Source organism: Mycetomoellerius zeteki, unplaced genomic scaffold (assembly GCF_001594055.1).
Source record: "Mycetomoellerius zeteki isolate Tzet28-1 unplaced genomic scaffold, Tzet1.0 scaffold311, whole genome shotgun sequence".
Lineage (NCBI taxonomy): Eukaryota > Metazoa > Arthropoda > Insecta > Hymenoptera > Formicidae > Mycetomoellerius > Mycetomoellerius zeteki.
Genome location: NW_017257296.1, coordinates 798,059 through 813,417, shown reverse-complemented (window position 1 = coordinate 813,417; position 15,359 = coordinate 798,059). Strand labels below are relative to the sequence as shown.

General features: G+C 36.0%; 1 protein-coding gene across 1 annotated transcript; it reads right to left on the bottom strand.

Annotated features, from left to right (window-relative positions):
• Positions 1 to 97: 97 nt before the first annotated feature.
• Positions 98 to 14,584, bottom strand: LOC108724829 (cyclic nucleotide-gated cation channel alpha-3-like). Its single transcript, XM_018451486.1, has 3 exons — positions 14,550 to 14,584; positions 6,323 to 7,204; positions 98 to 194 (listed from the first exon to the last, which is right to left on the bottom strand). Exons 1-3 carry the CDS (start codon positions 14,582 to 14,584, stop codon positions 98 to 100), a joined length of 1,014 nt encoding a protein of 337 aa, XP_018306988.1.
• Positions 14,585 to 15,359: the final 775 nt, after the last annotated feature.

Below are 15,359 nucleotides of genomic sequence, written 5' to 3'. Positions count from 1 at the left end.
GCTCTTCCGTCTCTCGCAATCCCATTTTCTCCCGCCTTTCTCTCTTACTCCCATTCGTTTTCTCTTTCTATTCCCGTTCTTTCATCGTTTTTTTATTTTAGAAACGATACAGATACCCTCCATTATGCTTGATCCGCAGAAGCCGGGACAGTCGGCCGCGACGAATGAGGCTCCGGGGATTGCCGCTCGCTGTTCTGCCAACACAACAACAAGGCCGCTTCACGAGTCTAATTCCTAAGCATCTAAGTTCACTAAGAGACTAACTTAGGAGAAGCAATGGAACCGCCGGCATTGAATCCCGCGTACCACGCGCTGAATCAACGCACGCGGAACGCAAACCGAGAAAAATAAAATTTCAGCGAGAACGGGTTGTTGTAAAAGATACACGGAAATTGACTTGCTTGTACTTCGATTATTTCATAAATCAAACGTGTTCACAGTCACATTTGATGTTTTCCAAGATGGATGTCGATTTTGCGAACCCTGTACATATTTCAACGACAATTTAACAATTCGACTGTGAGAGACTTGCACGTTTATCACCGTCGAGCAAACGTGGCGATGCGGAAAATTGATGTGGACGACTGTCGTTTCATGATCATTCGGAGTCGAACGGAGAGAAATCCGTGTCGACGACGGCGATAGTGTGGAACGGGACGATCGATCATTGATCAATCGGTTTTGCTGATCTCGTTTCAACATGATCAGCATTTAATCTGATTAAACGTAACGCACACGATAATATGACAAAACGCTAAGCGTTGCAACACCATTTAAGTCCGATCGTATGTGATACGTTGCATATTCTGCATGGTGTAATGGATACTTTGTTAATCGATTTAGCGCCGATTAGCCGATAATTAATTTGTATAAGTTGATTCAAGATACTAATTATGTTACAGATGTTAAATTGTACGACATTACTGAAATGTGTTCTGCATAGCGGTCGCATACCGCTTGTGACACATCAAAACGCGAGAATACATTATTTCGAGCTCAAGGACTTTCATGTCAGGATTTTCATGTTAATCCCACGTTTTGTATTTACGTTCCACTCGATTCTTGTAAAATGAGGATCTTTTTTTTTTAAATTCAACACTCGCAAAACTAGAGCCTACTTTAAACGATCTATAATTCCCATCAGAATTGAAGATAAGAGTTCTACGTATAATTTTATATGCCGCGTATTAATATATGTGCATAATTTAATACATTTATGTGTGCATTTTAATTCTTCAAATGGTTTTTGAATTACAGCGCATAAATTTATAAACAGAATTCTATTCTGAATTCTGAATTGTAGATCGTCTAAATCAGGCATGCGAAGAATATGCTTTGTATCCATTACATCTCCGCAAATATGTTTCTGTCTCCATAATCTGTAATTAAATTAAATGAATATCTTTGACTTACTTAACGCCGAAACATTTTGCAAAGCCGATCGAGATTCAATTGTAGGACATGTTAATTCCAGGATTGGTAATGTCCGTTTCCGGATTCAACGCCCACGAAATTTACGACGCCATGAGGGAGATACCGTTGCATAACGAACAACTGCACAATGACAGACGGGGTGTTCGTATAACACCCTGTTTGCATCTAAATGGTATACAAGAATTTGAATCCGACTTACGCGAGATGAAGAATGCTCGATCCGTATCGCAGACCAAACTATCAATCCCTCAGTATCGGGCTCGAAAGTATCAATACCTCAGTATCGATGTGCCGATACTGTAATTTCTGGTAAACTGGTCCAAAACCTGTAACCCGCAAAATGTCGCGCACTACCGCCCTCTGAAGAAGTGGATGTTAACTACATAATAATGTCCATCTTTTTGCTGTGCTCCTGGTGGAAATAGGCGGCCCGGTCTCTCCAACTCCGATTAAATTAATCGGCCGATTAAATATTGCCAACTGCAAGATTTAAAAACATCTTTTTTCTGGCGAAGCGCCAAGAACTTACGTGCTTGACTCGCATGGCTTTTTTGCATTTGAGAAATTTGCCATTAATATGGACCTGTGCTATTATTGTCACATCATTCTTCATAATTGCCAAAAAATTAGATTATGTTTTCAGTCTTGCAATTGACAATACTGAAATTTAATCGACCGATTAACTTAATCGTAGAGTCCTAGATTTATCAGAGAGGCGCAACCGGTGTTATGTATTCTGATTCGCTGTTGCAATCATGACTTGACAACCATTTATAATACTAGTAACATATTTCTATTTCATTTTATCCTATACATTCTATCTCACTCTATCTCATTCTTGCTCTTGAACAGCATCCATGCTGACAAATTGTGTGTGCTGACTAAATTACTGATATTATACAGAAAGCCTGATTACTTATTCGTTAACAGTAGATATATATGCTTCATAATTATCACTTTTTTCAATGGTCTTGAATGTAAGAACATAATACTGCAATCGTACCTGCAATTATACAATATCTTATCTTCAAACATTTCTGTTTTAATTTCCAAACAAGCAATCACAAATGACTTTAAAATTACTTCATTTTAAACAGTTGGAATACTCCATAGATTAAAAAAACCATATGAAATTCTTTTACGTATCATACAGAATTATTTATCTGAGTAATGCAATATTTTTTTTAATTTCAGGAATAATTTTATCGAGAATCTTTACCATCGAGTAAAGTTTTACTCCGTTAATAGCAGTGCAAATTAAGAAGTTATGGTGATACGCAAAAGCGATTATAATGACAATTAATCAACTGACTTATTAATACATAAATATTCCCTCTAAAGAATTGATACGATTCACTTAAATATAATTTTATATTACTTTGTCTTATCTTGTTTGACAGTTTAAAGGCAGTTTCATAGCATGTCAACCATGTTTAATACTCTTCCTAGTACCTTTGTTATACTGACTTAAGCCGGTTGCGCCTCTCTGATAAATCTAGGACTCTACTTAATCGGAGTTGGTGAGATCGAGCCATAGATAATTGAAATCATTAAAATAACTAAAATCTATCAAATGAATAGAGATTTCAATGATTACATTCAGTACTATGTACAACCACTCACTGAGCGGTTGTAGTACTGAATGCACCCAATGATTTCAGCGATTTATTTCCATCAGGAGCACCACAAAAAGGTGGATATTATTGTGCAGTTAACATCCACTTCTTCAGAGGGCGGTAATGCGCGGCAGCATTTTGCGGTTATAGATTTTGGACTGTCAGTTTCCACTTGTTCGGATATCTTTTAAACAGGTTTTGCAAGTCTCTTCTATCATAGTCGTATCTTTTATAAAATATTGCCACAATGGGCTTCTTTTTGCGGACATTCTATGACTAGATTTCCACCGAGGGTTAGAGTTGAGTCAGAGTACAAGAACTGACCAATCACAGTCGAGTATTCCCCTGTTACAGTCGAAAGACAGGGGAATCAATGTTGCCAGTATTTTAAAAAATAATGTCGCCTAATTCATGGCTCGTGGTAGCCCAAATCGCCTAATTCATGGCTCTTAGTAGTTGGTAGCCCAAATTATCTAAATTTTCTAGATTTTCTAGATTCTCTAGAGTTATATTTCGATATTCACTGCTAATACTGAAAATCTATAATATACATATATTATAGATTTTTAGTACTGGCAGCGAATATCAGAACATAGCTAGATGTTTTGCACTCTCACCACAGAACTAGAAGCAGTCTGCTAGAAGTCTCCAAAGTCAATTTCAGATCTCGATGGGTGCATTCAGAACGACAACGGCTGATTGAGTGTCCAGTGAGCTCTTTCATTTGATTGGTCTATATTTTAGGATCTAACAGAATATGCCAATCAGAAGAAAGAACTCATTGCGCCCGCCCGGCTCAGTGAGTAGTTCTGAATACACTAGTATAAAATTATATTTTTCGAGATTGCCGTACTAAAAGTAATTTTTTACAAAATAAATAGAGATAGCCCAATTCGCCTGTTATTATTAGTAGCCCAAAAAGTCACAAATCGCAAATTTCGAATTTCAGTCGCAAATCGGTCTTTAAAGTAGCCCAATTTGCGATAAATCGTCCATACTGGCAACACTGAGGGGAATGTTCGACCTTCTTATCTCTGACCCAACTCTAACCCTCGGTGGAAACTTGGTCTATGTTAGGAAATACAAATAACAAAAGTGATGAAACCGAGAGTAGAGAAATTGACAAAAGTTCACATAAGCAAATCGGCCGCGAGGGTTGACAATCTCAAGATGGTCGCTTCGATACTCCCCAAAACTATCGATACGTCGATATATCGAACCCCCATAACAAAATATTGGATATCGGACAAAAGTATCGATACTCATTATATCGATCCGGTATCGTGCATTCCTAGTTCCAATAATGTGTATTATATTTCTCGATGAATGCGACGCGCTCTTTCGAAAATACGTAAACCAACGGGTGGGAAAGGGGGGGGGGGGGGGGGGGGTAAAGTAAGCATAATTATTGAGCTAACGGCGATTCTCTCGCGAGGTGCTAATATCCCGTCGATATTGGAATGTTCGAGCATTAATTTATGACATTCATTGAAATCAGAGCAAATGTAACACGTTTACTACACTTGTCTGCAGATTTGCCTGTACTACATGAAACTTCGAAGGTAGATATCAATATAAATAATTTGTAACATTTATGACATTTGTGGACATAGGTTTTTTAAATTTTTTATAATAATTTCTGTTTTAATAATTTAATAATTTCTGTCTTCTCTAATAATTCGATGAAAGTAATGTCTTAATTGTAAATAACAATCATTTTAAGATACGTCTGACTGGATAGTGTCTTTCTTATTCATGAAATTTCTTTGGTTTTACACTGCGTACGCGGCTTTATTGTATCTTAAGTACGTTTACACAATTCAATATATGCCGAAATTATAACATTGATGTTATGAAACTGGCCAATCACAATCATTCCATTCTTCAGAGGAACAGCTATGATTGGTCATCTAACATAATTATTTCATCGATGTTATCTTCGGCGTAAATCGAGCCGTGTAAACGTAGTCTTTATTGTGCGACAGCTTAGTAGATCGCAAATCGCGCGATTCAAGGACGAATGTCGTAAATGAGATTATACCGGCTACCTGTTGATCCATATTACAGTCTGAAGGAGCCATCAGTTTTTAGGATGTCATAACGTCCAGTGGGAATGCAAGCTGAACTTTCACGATTGGCGTAAAGACTTCGAGATTGATCGAAGTATCTCAGAATCTACAATATATACCGGCATCAATATAAAAATCTACGAAGGGTTTAGCAAAAGGTTTTCCTATATTTGAAGGAATTTAAAAAAATCAATTTTAAAAAAAGATAAGATTTATTTATCTTCTCTCGTTTTTCAAAAGACGAGACCATTTTTGCATTTAACTGTTGTGCGGTTATCGATATGAACGAAAATCGATATGAACGTAAAACAGTTGAAGAGACGATATTGTTGTAAAAATATATAAAGGGTTCAATAATCTCATCCACTTTTGGAAAGATTGCGATAACTTGAGAAAGTCAGATTTCCAGAATTCTTTCGTGTTTCTTGGAAAGCGTAATTGTTGTTAAGGAGATAAGAAGTCCGGTCATATCTTATAAGAAATAACGTAACACTCGAGAAATATATTCTCGCGTGGCAAAGTTTGTCGGTAACTTTGCAAGGAAGAATTTGCGAGCTATGTTTATTATAACTTTATAACTGAAAATTACACAAAAGGGTTCTTTGTATAGTTAATTTTCGAGATAATCAGTTTCCCTATACTTATACCGTGTATTATTTGTCCAAAAATATAATATGTGTACTTATTTAGATTAAACGTCACACGATATTTCGATACCTCGTTATATTAGTAATTTGATATGCTCACGGAAAGAATGATTTTCTTGAAAGATCTAAAATTTTGCTAGATACAGATCTGAAAATAATTTTGTTGGACCATCAAACTAATTTTGTTGAAAACTCAAATCGATTGTTAAAATATCAAAATTTTTTTCAATATGCTCATAAATTTTAGTTTCTAATATAATTATCTTGATAGTCAATAAAATTATTTTTAGATTGTATATCCAGCAAAATTTTAGAACTTTCAAAATCTTTACGTATACAAATTCTCTCGTCAATAATTCTTGGTCCAAGTAGAAAGTCCGGAAGAAGGCACGATGTATCGACTGTCTCTTAAGTTTCGTCATGACGAGATCGGGCGCGCGTACGAGCGTAAGACGCGCACGTGGTACGATAAAAAGAAAAAAAGAAGAAAAACGGAAGAGGATAACGAGGAGCAAAAGTAGTGTTGTACATGTTCGGTAGAGATTATGTCACTCACTCAATGTTGGTCTCCGGCGTGGGCAGATCACCAATGGTCGTCAGTGTCAGGGTGGACCAGTAAACAGAGCCGAGATACCTCCTGGTCAGGCTAGAATACTCGCCGGGCCGATATGGGTATACCCAGTCACCTTGGAAGTCCTCGTACTCGCTCAGCATGTAGTAAAAGCAGCCGAACCAGTGCGCCAGTAGGAGCAGTATGTGAATGAGATTCACCACGCGCCAGACATTCGGATAAACCGTGCGTGACTCCATTATGTAGTAAAAATTGTACAGCCGGTAGATTTTGAAGAACCTGAGAAATCTTAGCATGGGATTGAAGCCGAATTTTATCTGGAGCAGATCGAGCGGCAACAATGCCGTCAAATCCATGACGAAGGACCTGGATCTAAAGTAGTGACGGGCGAGCTTCCGACTATTGTAAACCATTAGGCCCTGCTTCAAGTAACCGGTGCGAAACTGCACCACCACATCCAGCAGAAACACGAGATCGGTAAAGCAGTCGCAGGCGAGCCAAGTACCGGGCGCCAGCCCCTGCAGCTCCATTAGAGTCTGACGGACGATCAGCGCCCAGAGATTGTAAAGGACGCAGGCCGACACCAGCATCAGCCAATAAAAATAGAAACTTTTATCGGGGTTGACCACGGTTTTGGACGTTTTCCGAAGTCTACGGTGTCGCCTGCGCCGCAGGCTACCCGTCCTGTTGGTCGCATTCTCCTCTTCGCCGTCGGCGATATCAAGGGTCTCTTGATTCTCTGGTACCTGCCGAGGGGAGAACCTTCTCATGAATGAATCTTCACGTTTCAGCGGCGGCTTCTTCGGAATCGCCGAGGTTAGCTGCACGGTTGTACGTAGTTTCATCCACCGTTGATTGCTCCTCGCTCTGCGGGCAGAAAGTTAAATAGGTCACCAGTCAAGGATAAAAGAGAAAATAGCACATAAGTCCCGCAGATATTTTTCACGCTCAATCGACCCAATCCCTGTCAATTTAGCTTTATCCATAACACTAATCTCATAAGCTTGAAAAATTTTCGAATTTACAACCAGTATAGACGACATGCACACGGCGAGTCCATTTTTGTGACTCGTCACTCTTTTAATCGTATCGTCGTTGTCTTTTATCCGATAAATAATAAAATGATTAAATCAATATCATTCGCAATTTCATTTACTTTCATAAGATACACTCCGTAAACCGGTATAAAGGCAGCCGTTAAAAATAATACGAACGAGACTATGACATCTGTTGAACGAGTAAAACCATCTTAACTCTATGCGTTCTAAAATCTAGCTATAGACGTCATGTAAACTATAAAGTCTTACTACAGATAGTTCAGAACGCCGTTCTGGTGGACGTAAGAGGAATACAAGAGAAAATTCAATAATAAAAATACTAATTCCGTCGTATATGTTCGTTGGATCAAATAAAGTTGTTTAAATTAATGCATAAATTTTACGATCTAAGTAAACATTAACATTCGGTGAGAAAAAATCGACCCGGTGAAAATAAAACGCCCTTACAAATATTATAAGTACGTAAGCATTCGTCTGGAATATTTCTGATGTACTTAATTAAATATACTTTTCTTGTCGTAGGGAGAGGAAGATTCAATAAAATTATGCAGTGTAAAAGCAGAATTTGTATTATTTAAATGTTGACGCTATGCATTTTTCATTTGCGGCGACAAATTTACGTCAGGCGCTTATTAGATTTAATCGTAAGCATTGAATTATTCTATGAATTAGCCTCCTAGAAATAATTCCTAGAAATAACCTATGAATTATCAGGCAATCTGTACGCGAAAAGATAAAGTTAAACATAATAGGTCAAACATGATAGGTAAATGAAAAAAGTGTTTTCAATGCGCGATACAAAACGCTATTGAAGAAACGTCATACCTTTCCTATCGATCGAAATTCTATATCACAACAATCTTATTTTTCCATTCCTTCATTGCGTAGGAGAGGAACCGATAAGCACCGATTGTCGATGCTCAATAAATAATAACACGTCTCTCGCGTGTATCTGCGAATATTAAGTGAACCACGCGATATATGAGTATCGTCCAGTAGGAACGTACTTTAAAAATTAATTTATCCGGACGGAAATAGTTTGTTTCTATGATGCGTATCGGATTTATGAAGGCAATAACGGGTAAAATCGTTTAGCATCTGAATAAAAAGAGTAGATCAATGAGCAAGTTAATATTTGTTGCTTTTCACATCGTATTTTCTCTTCAAATGTAACTATATAACTAATTCTCTTCAAACGTAACAAAAAAATATTATATTCTTATTACTGTATATCACTTATTGCTGTACATCGCAATTTACTGATTATATATTTCAGAACCTTTGAATTTTTATTTATAAAGAAATGTCACTGCAAACATAGAAATGCAAATGAAATAGAACTGCAAAAATAATCACTGCAATTTTGCTTTCAATATTTTATTTTATACACGGAGAGAATTTTTTCTTAGTTAACATTTGTCGCTTTTCACATCGTATTTTCTCTTCAAATGTAACTATATAACTAATTCTCTTCAAACGTAACAAAAAAATATTATATTCTTATTACTGTATATCACTTATTGCTGTACATCGCAATTTACTAATTATATATTGTATTTCAGAACCTTTGAATTTTTATTTATAAAGAAATGTCACTGCAAACATAGAAATGCAAATGAAATAGAACTGCAAAAATAATCATTGCAATTTTGCTTTCAATACTTTACTTTATACACGGAGAGAATTTTTTCTTTGAATTTACCCTGAAAATATGACAAGCGTGGGACAACATTGTATTTCGAAGAATTTTAATGTAAATCTCTCTCATTCATTAATAAAACTACAATGAAGTATAAAATAAATTTGATCAATTTTACTGTATGGTAAAAATGTATGGTAAAAATGTATGGAAATGTATGGTAAAAATCTTTAAAATATTGTATTGTACCACAACTACCATATTTTCAGGGTAAATTTGAAAAGAAAATTCTCTCCGTATAGAAGAAAATTGAATGTAAATCAATTCCCCGTTAATCACGCTTTTAAATATATATGTTCTCTGCAACTGATAATTATATTATACTCTCCAACATATTTTTACCTTTATTATCTTTCGCAATAATTTACAAGTAAATGAAAATAAATATACCGTTTGATAACAACAGAAAATACCTTCAAATTGAAAATAAACGTAAAAGTAACTATTCCATCGCAAATAAATTTAGAGCAGATATGTCAACAAAAATATAAAGGTGTTTTCAATTTGCGTGATAAATAACGCTGTTGCAGAAACACCATACCTTTTCTATACAAAAATATAATAATACGTACTCGATCAATTTATCAAAATTTCAAGTCTATGAAAAAACTATTTTAAATCTCGTGTTTATAAAAACTGATTAATTAGAAAATGTCGTGATTTTCAGAATCGGAGTCATTCTTAGAGAAGACATGCAATATTATTGACGAATGCATCCAATTCCCATTTGAGCAAATCTAAATTAACCGCGTCTATTGTCGCAACTTGTTTGCAACTAATGGACACGATCAATCCGTTCGCGTTGAAGAGCGATGACAAATTCGCATTTAGTTCGATATTTGATGAAACACGCCAGTCTTGCGCGTCGTAGTCACGCGTATGTCATCGTACGCGTGCATATCGCTCCGAAAAAAATACGATCGCACGACGCACGTGATTTTTAATCGGGATTCTGCGTGACTGCGAACGACACCGAGTTCCTCGCAAATTTCACGCATGTATGAGCTTCTCTGCGCGACGTCACGCAGAAATCGCGTAGAAAATACATCACAAGACGCATCGTTCCGCAGTTTTCGCTATGATCTATTTATCTAGCAAACACACACGAAGGTATATAGGTATATAAGACCTACTATTCGTTCCATTCTTCAAACCCAGTGAAACGAAAGAAACACATCATTCTCTTTTTCTTTTCTTTTCAGGAAAATCGAATACATTCGTTGTATTCTCTAAGTTCTATGTAAGATAGATAGTTCTTGCTTGAAATAAGAAATGAGCGGAAATCGAAATTCAGATCAGTTAGCTAGAGTGTGAGATGGATAGGAGGCAGATAGACAGACAGACTGACAAACAAACAAACAGACAGACGAACAAAAGATAGACAAACAGAGATAGAAACAAAGACACTGAAAAATCGTATACGTTAAATACAGACAGTAATGAAACTAAAGATCGTTATATTACACTACTATGCACTCTTGAATCGTTAATGTAACATTCATGTACAGTGTTCTGTCGTAAAGGTAAGTATAATGTCGTCGTGCGTGTAATAACTTTAAACTAGAACAGCATGATTTTTCAGATTTATTTTCATCTCTGCTTGTTTTCGAGTAACATTTTCAACAATTTGTAAAATGATAAAATTCATCATGCGTAAATATTTTGTTTTATTGTGTGTTCTCGATTACTCAATATAATAAATATAAATATGAGCAGGATAAATAGTCTTTAGCAAGATCTATTAAATCAAGATATGGTATTCGACGAACATTTAAAGTCGATTGTTTTCTCCGAAAACAAAGACTCGCATAAAACAAAATTTAATTCGTTTTTTACTTACTCTTTCCTGGTTCACAATTTCCGCAATACTTGGGTGTCTGTGCGCGCGCGCGCGCGCGCGTGTGTGTGTGTGTGTGTGTGTGTGTGTGTGTCGGAATGTATTTTAAAGTGATTATTATCGAGTTAGAATAACCGTCTTATTTATGAAAATTTAAATGTTAACTGAAATTCACAGAAAAGTATCCTAAAAAGAAAGAGTCTATCAGAATATCATTAGGAGATGAGTAACTTTCAATCGATATTTATCGACAGCTTTCAATAAGAAAAGAGAAAATAAAATTAAAGCATTTGAGATTTCGAGGTGTGAACGATGGTTAACAATTCACAGATACCAGTATTGGTAACGTAAAACGATTACTGCGCAGGATAGCTCGTTCTAAATCGTACATGATGCTAATAGGGGAGGATATTTCATTCGCGGCGTAGATTAACCAAGATCAGTCGCTCGTCTGGAAAAAATGAGCCGTGTTATCGATACATGTGTATCAATCAGAGCGCTAAATGCACAAACTCTGCTCTTTCAGTATCATATGAATTGTTCGATTTCTCTCGCGGTCAGGTGCTTCTTACATCGCCAACAATTTTCGTTCATTTAAATTCCATATTAATGATTTATTACCCAGAAACTTGCACGGTAATTGAGATACCTCGTTGTCCACGAGTAAGAGTATCCGCAAAAGTTCGTGAATTTTACTTGCAAATTGCGGGTAATAAGCGAATCGTTAATCAGCGAATAAAGCCGCCGAACAGACGATCAAGTTCGTGAGATTATTAATGTCTGAAATTTCAAAATATCGTTGAATATCAGAGAATAGATACGGCGGTCACCTGTCAGCTAATCTAATACAGGGTAGAACACGAGTCGTACAGTAATTTGAGTACAGTAATAGAGTAGGAGAGAGCGGAGAGTGTGGTGAAAGAGATAGGATAGAGTTGCAGTGAGACGAGAGAGAGGTAGTCAGTACTTTTGTGCGATTTCTTGTTGAATGCAGGGTGACGTTCACGAGGTAAAACGATCGGATCACTCGAGCCCTTTACTCAAGACTTACCCAAGTCTCCATCATTTTAAAATGTTAACGCTGATGTACTTTAGGACAATATTAAATTGTAAATTCGAAACCGTACGTCGATAACATAATTATACAAAAATAGACCTTTTTTGGAACCTGAATAAACAAAGCGTTTTTCGATGTAGGACGAAACTGGCCTTGGAATTGGCCTAACACATCAGGTTTTCAAAAAAATTAAGGTTAAATGTGCCCAAATTGGCGTTTTTGGCATATTTATCATTTTTTTGTGGCTAAAATAAATTTTTTTTTCAATTTTATTTACGCCACTTTAAAGTGCTATCTTTTACCTATAAAATAAATTTATATTTATTGTGGTACGATTTTTTTTCATATGCATAATTAGAATATGAAGATCGCGAAGCATTCTTTGATTAGTCAATTCGTAAAATTCTTTGTTCTGATTGGTCGCTCAAACGTTTCGAAGCGTTTGTAGCGTCAAGTGGACCGCAGCCATAAAGTGCTATCTTTTACCTATAAAATAAATTTATATTCATTATGGTACGATTTTTTTCATATGCATAATTAGCATGTGAAGATTGCGGCATTGCTATTGCGCACACAAGTCACCTAAACCCCTTCTAATCTCCCACTACTCGTAATATTCATGGTCGTCTGAAAACTAGGAGCTCTGCCAGCGGCGCTTTCAAATATAATTACTATTTTTCACCGAGTCATGATAGTTTTAACCCTTCTGCAGTGTAGCATTTGCAGATTTAGGTAACTTGTGTGCGCGACGGCAATTTCGCGATCTTCATATGCTAATTATGCGTATGAAAAAAAATCATACCACAATAAATATAAATTTATTTTATAGGTAAAAGATAGCACTATAAAGTGGCGTAAATAAAATTGAAAAAAAAATTTATTTTAGGTACAAAAAAATAGTAAATATGCCAAAAACGCCAATTTGAGCACATTTAACTTTAATTTTTTTCGAAAACTTGACATATTGTAAGTTTATCCAATTACAAAGCCGGATTTGTTTTCAGCGAATAAAATTACATCGGAAAACGCTTCGTTTATTCAGGTTTCTCAAAAAAATGTTGAACTGTGTAATCGATCCTCTAGAGTTTTATACACAAATGCATCGTTATTTATAAATTGCCATTTATTACTCAGTTGCACTTTATTTAACTGATGCAAGTAGTACGCACTTGTCTAGTTTATAAAATTTTATAAAATTCTATTACACTGAAATGTGTAACAAATATATAATAAATATTTGCAATTTTTTAGAAAAGCACATTTAGTTTTCATAGTTCCTCTTATGTCACTTTATGAGAATGTCACCTTGTTACTAAATTTATCCTGAATCGGAATTTCCGTGAATTTTTTAAGGCTACAAAGTCGATAATCTTGTACGCGAACCCATACCATTGCCTTTGAATTTAATAAAGCGCGATGCTTATTTCCACATAAAATTTATTGCAGTTCGTACATTTACTTAGCGGAAGTTCTATGTCCTCGTAAATTTTACGTCCCTTCGTTTTACATCGGTGATCAGTTGTGATATAGTGTGGATATAGTGATGGAAATAATATCAAATCTCAGTTACTTATACGTGCGCGGGTCGAGAGACATTCTTGAATAATTCACTCGTTGTTGAAAATCCGCAAAATGCTTCTAAAACTCATCTCGAGAGCCGAAACGTGGTTCTAAAAATCGAAATCCCTCAGAGAATTCAAATAGATTCGAAAATCTATCGTGTACACGGAATGAATAATTGACAAGATGCAAACGGCGGCGTGCTGCGAGGTCTCTGTTATTTTTAACAAAAACCGCTTCCGAGAATTTCAAAAAAGAGACTTTTAAAACTACATGTAAATTAGTAACATTTTCTAGACAACTAAGTAATTTTGCAAACAATTTAAATAATCCGTAATTTACCACAAATAATTTGGAATACAAAATAACAATCGTAAAGTTTTGAATATAAATACGATCATGTTATTTATTCTTATAAAAGTCAAACTATAAAATTTAGAATCTTTTCGATCCACGTTTCTGATTAACATTAGAACCGCCGATGGTATCCCGATAGAATTATCCAAGATGCCAATTTGATAATTTCCTATCTTTGTTTTCAGTTAATAAAGAATTATTTTGATATTATATCATTTGTATCATTAGATTATTTGTATTATATTCACATATTTTCAATATTTTATATTATATATATTTATAATACAAGAACAAAATTGGAACGATTAACGGAGCCAAAATGGCACCATGGATGGTTCTAGTGTTAATTACCTAACCGCGAATTAAAGTTTCATTTAAAAAAGAAATAATAATTATTGCATTATGGATAATTGTCATTTTGGATGATAAAGAACTGTACGAAACGTGTAACGTCTTCAAAAATGAAGTTCCAAAAGCACATGGGAGTTGACTACAAATGAATGCTTCAAGGTACCGTGCCGAGTTCCCAATACAATTTGTGAGAATTTGGCGTATGTGTGTATATACATGTGTGTGTTAGCGTGTCTTGTGTGCAGATGACAGTACCAGAGGTTACCATCCATATCGATTAATGACGGGAGTACCTCTTGATTTTGCGTAGAGAAGAATATAACTCCATGACTGCGCGTACGTTACTTCATTTTTGCGAGCCCCTCGTGCTACGAGGCCTGTTGGCTACTGCAAGTATCTCTGCATCGATGGCGTTGCTCTCCAGTGATTCTGAAGTGGTTGAGGTAGCGGCGATCTCAACATCGACCGACCTCCTCGCGAAGGCTTGTCGATGGCCCGAGATTGCGCAGCGACGGTAGATCTCCGATGACCTGTGAAGAAGACAGAACCCACACGGGTTGCCTCTCCCTCCCGCACACCCTCTTTTGCACTGTCTGTATCCCTCGCATATGCATATACTGATACACATATTCGCGACCTTGTTCGCGATCTTATCTCTTCTCTCATAGCAGCTCCTTTTACACTTTCTTCGAGACACATTTGCCTTGACATGCGTTATGTATGAGTGAATGATACGATTTGCTCCGGGCGAGATGGCTTCCTTTAACTTCGGCATGATTTTTTCACGTAAATCTGTACTACGCGGAACGCGCGTCTGTTAGCTTTTCCCCGGGTCCCGAAGAAATGTTCTACTAGTACATATGAATGTGTTGTGGATAAATATTAATTCTAAAAATACTAAGATGTCAACTTGCAGTTATTGTTCTTAGAGCAAAAAGAAAAAAAGAAGAAGCAGAAAGAAAAGAAGATTAAGCTTCAAATACAAATTCTTTTAAAGTTTATTTAAAATTAGAACAGAGAGACGTTTTCGATAAAATCGACATTCTACAAACTTCCGGGTTTTCATTCAAAGTTCAAATAAAAAATGGACTTTTAATGCTTCG

What these genes read in the sequence shown, in the direction of transcription:
- LOC108724829 (XM_018451486.1), bottom strand. Translation starts at nt 14,584, where the DNA reads ATGGAGTTATATTCTTCTCTACGCAAAATCAAGAG. An exon ending in TCTCTACGCAAAATCAAGAG is followed by an intron (nt 7,205 to 14,549) that starts GTACTCCCGTCA and finishes TTCTGCCCGCAG; the next exon opens with AGCGAGGAGCAATCAACGGT. An exon ending in ACGCCGGAGACCAACATTGA is followed by an intron (nt 195 to 6,322) that starts GTGAGTGACATA and finishes TTGTGTTGGCAG; the next exon opens with AACAGCGAGCGGCAATCCCC.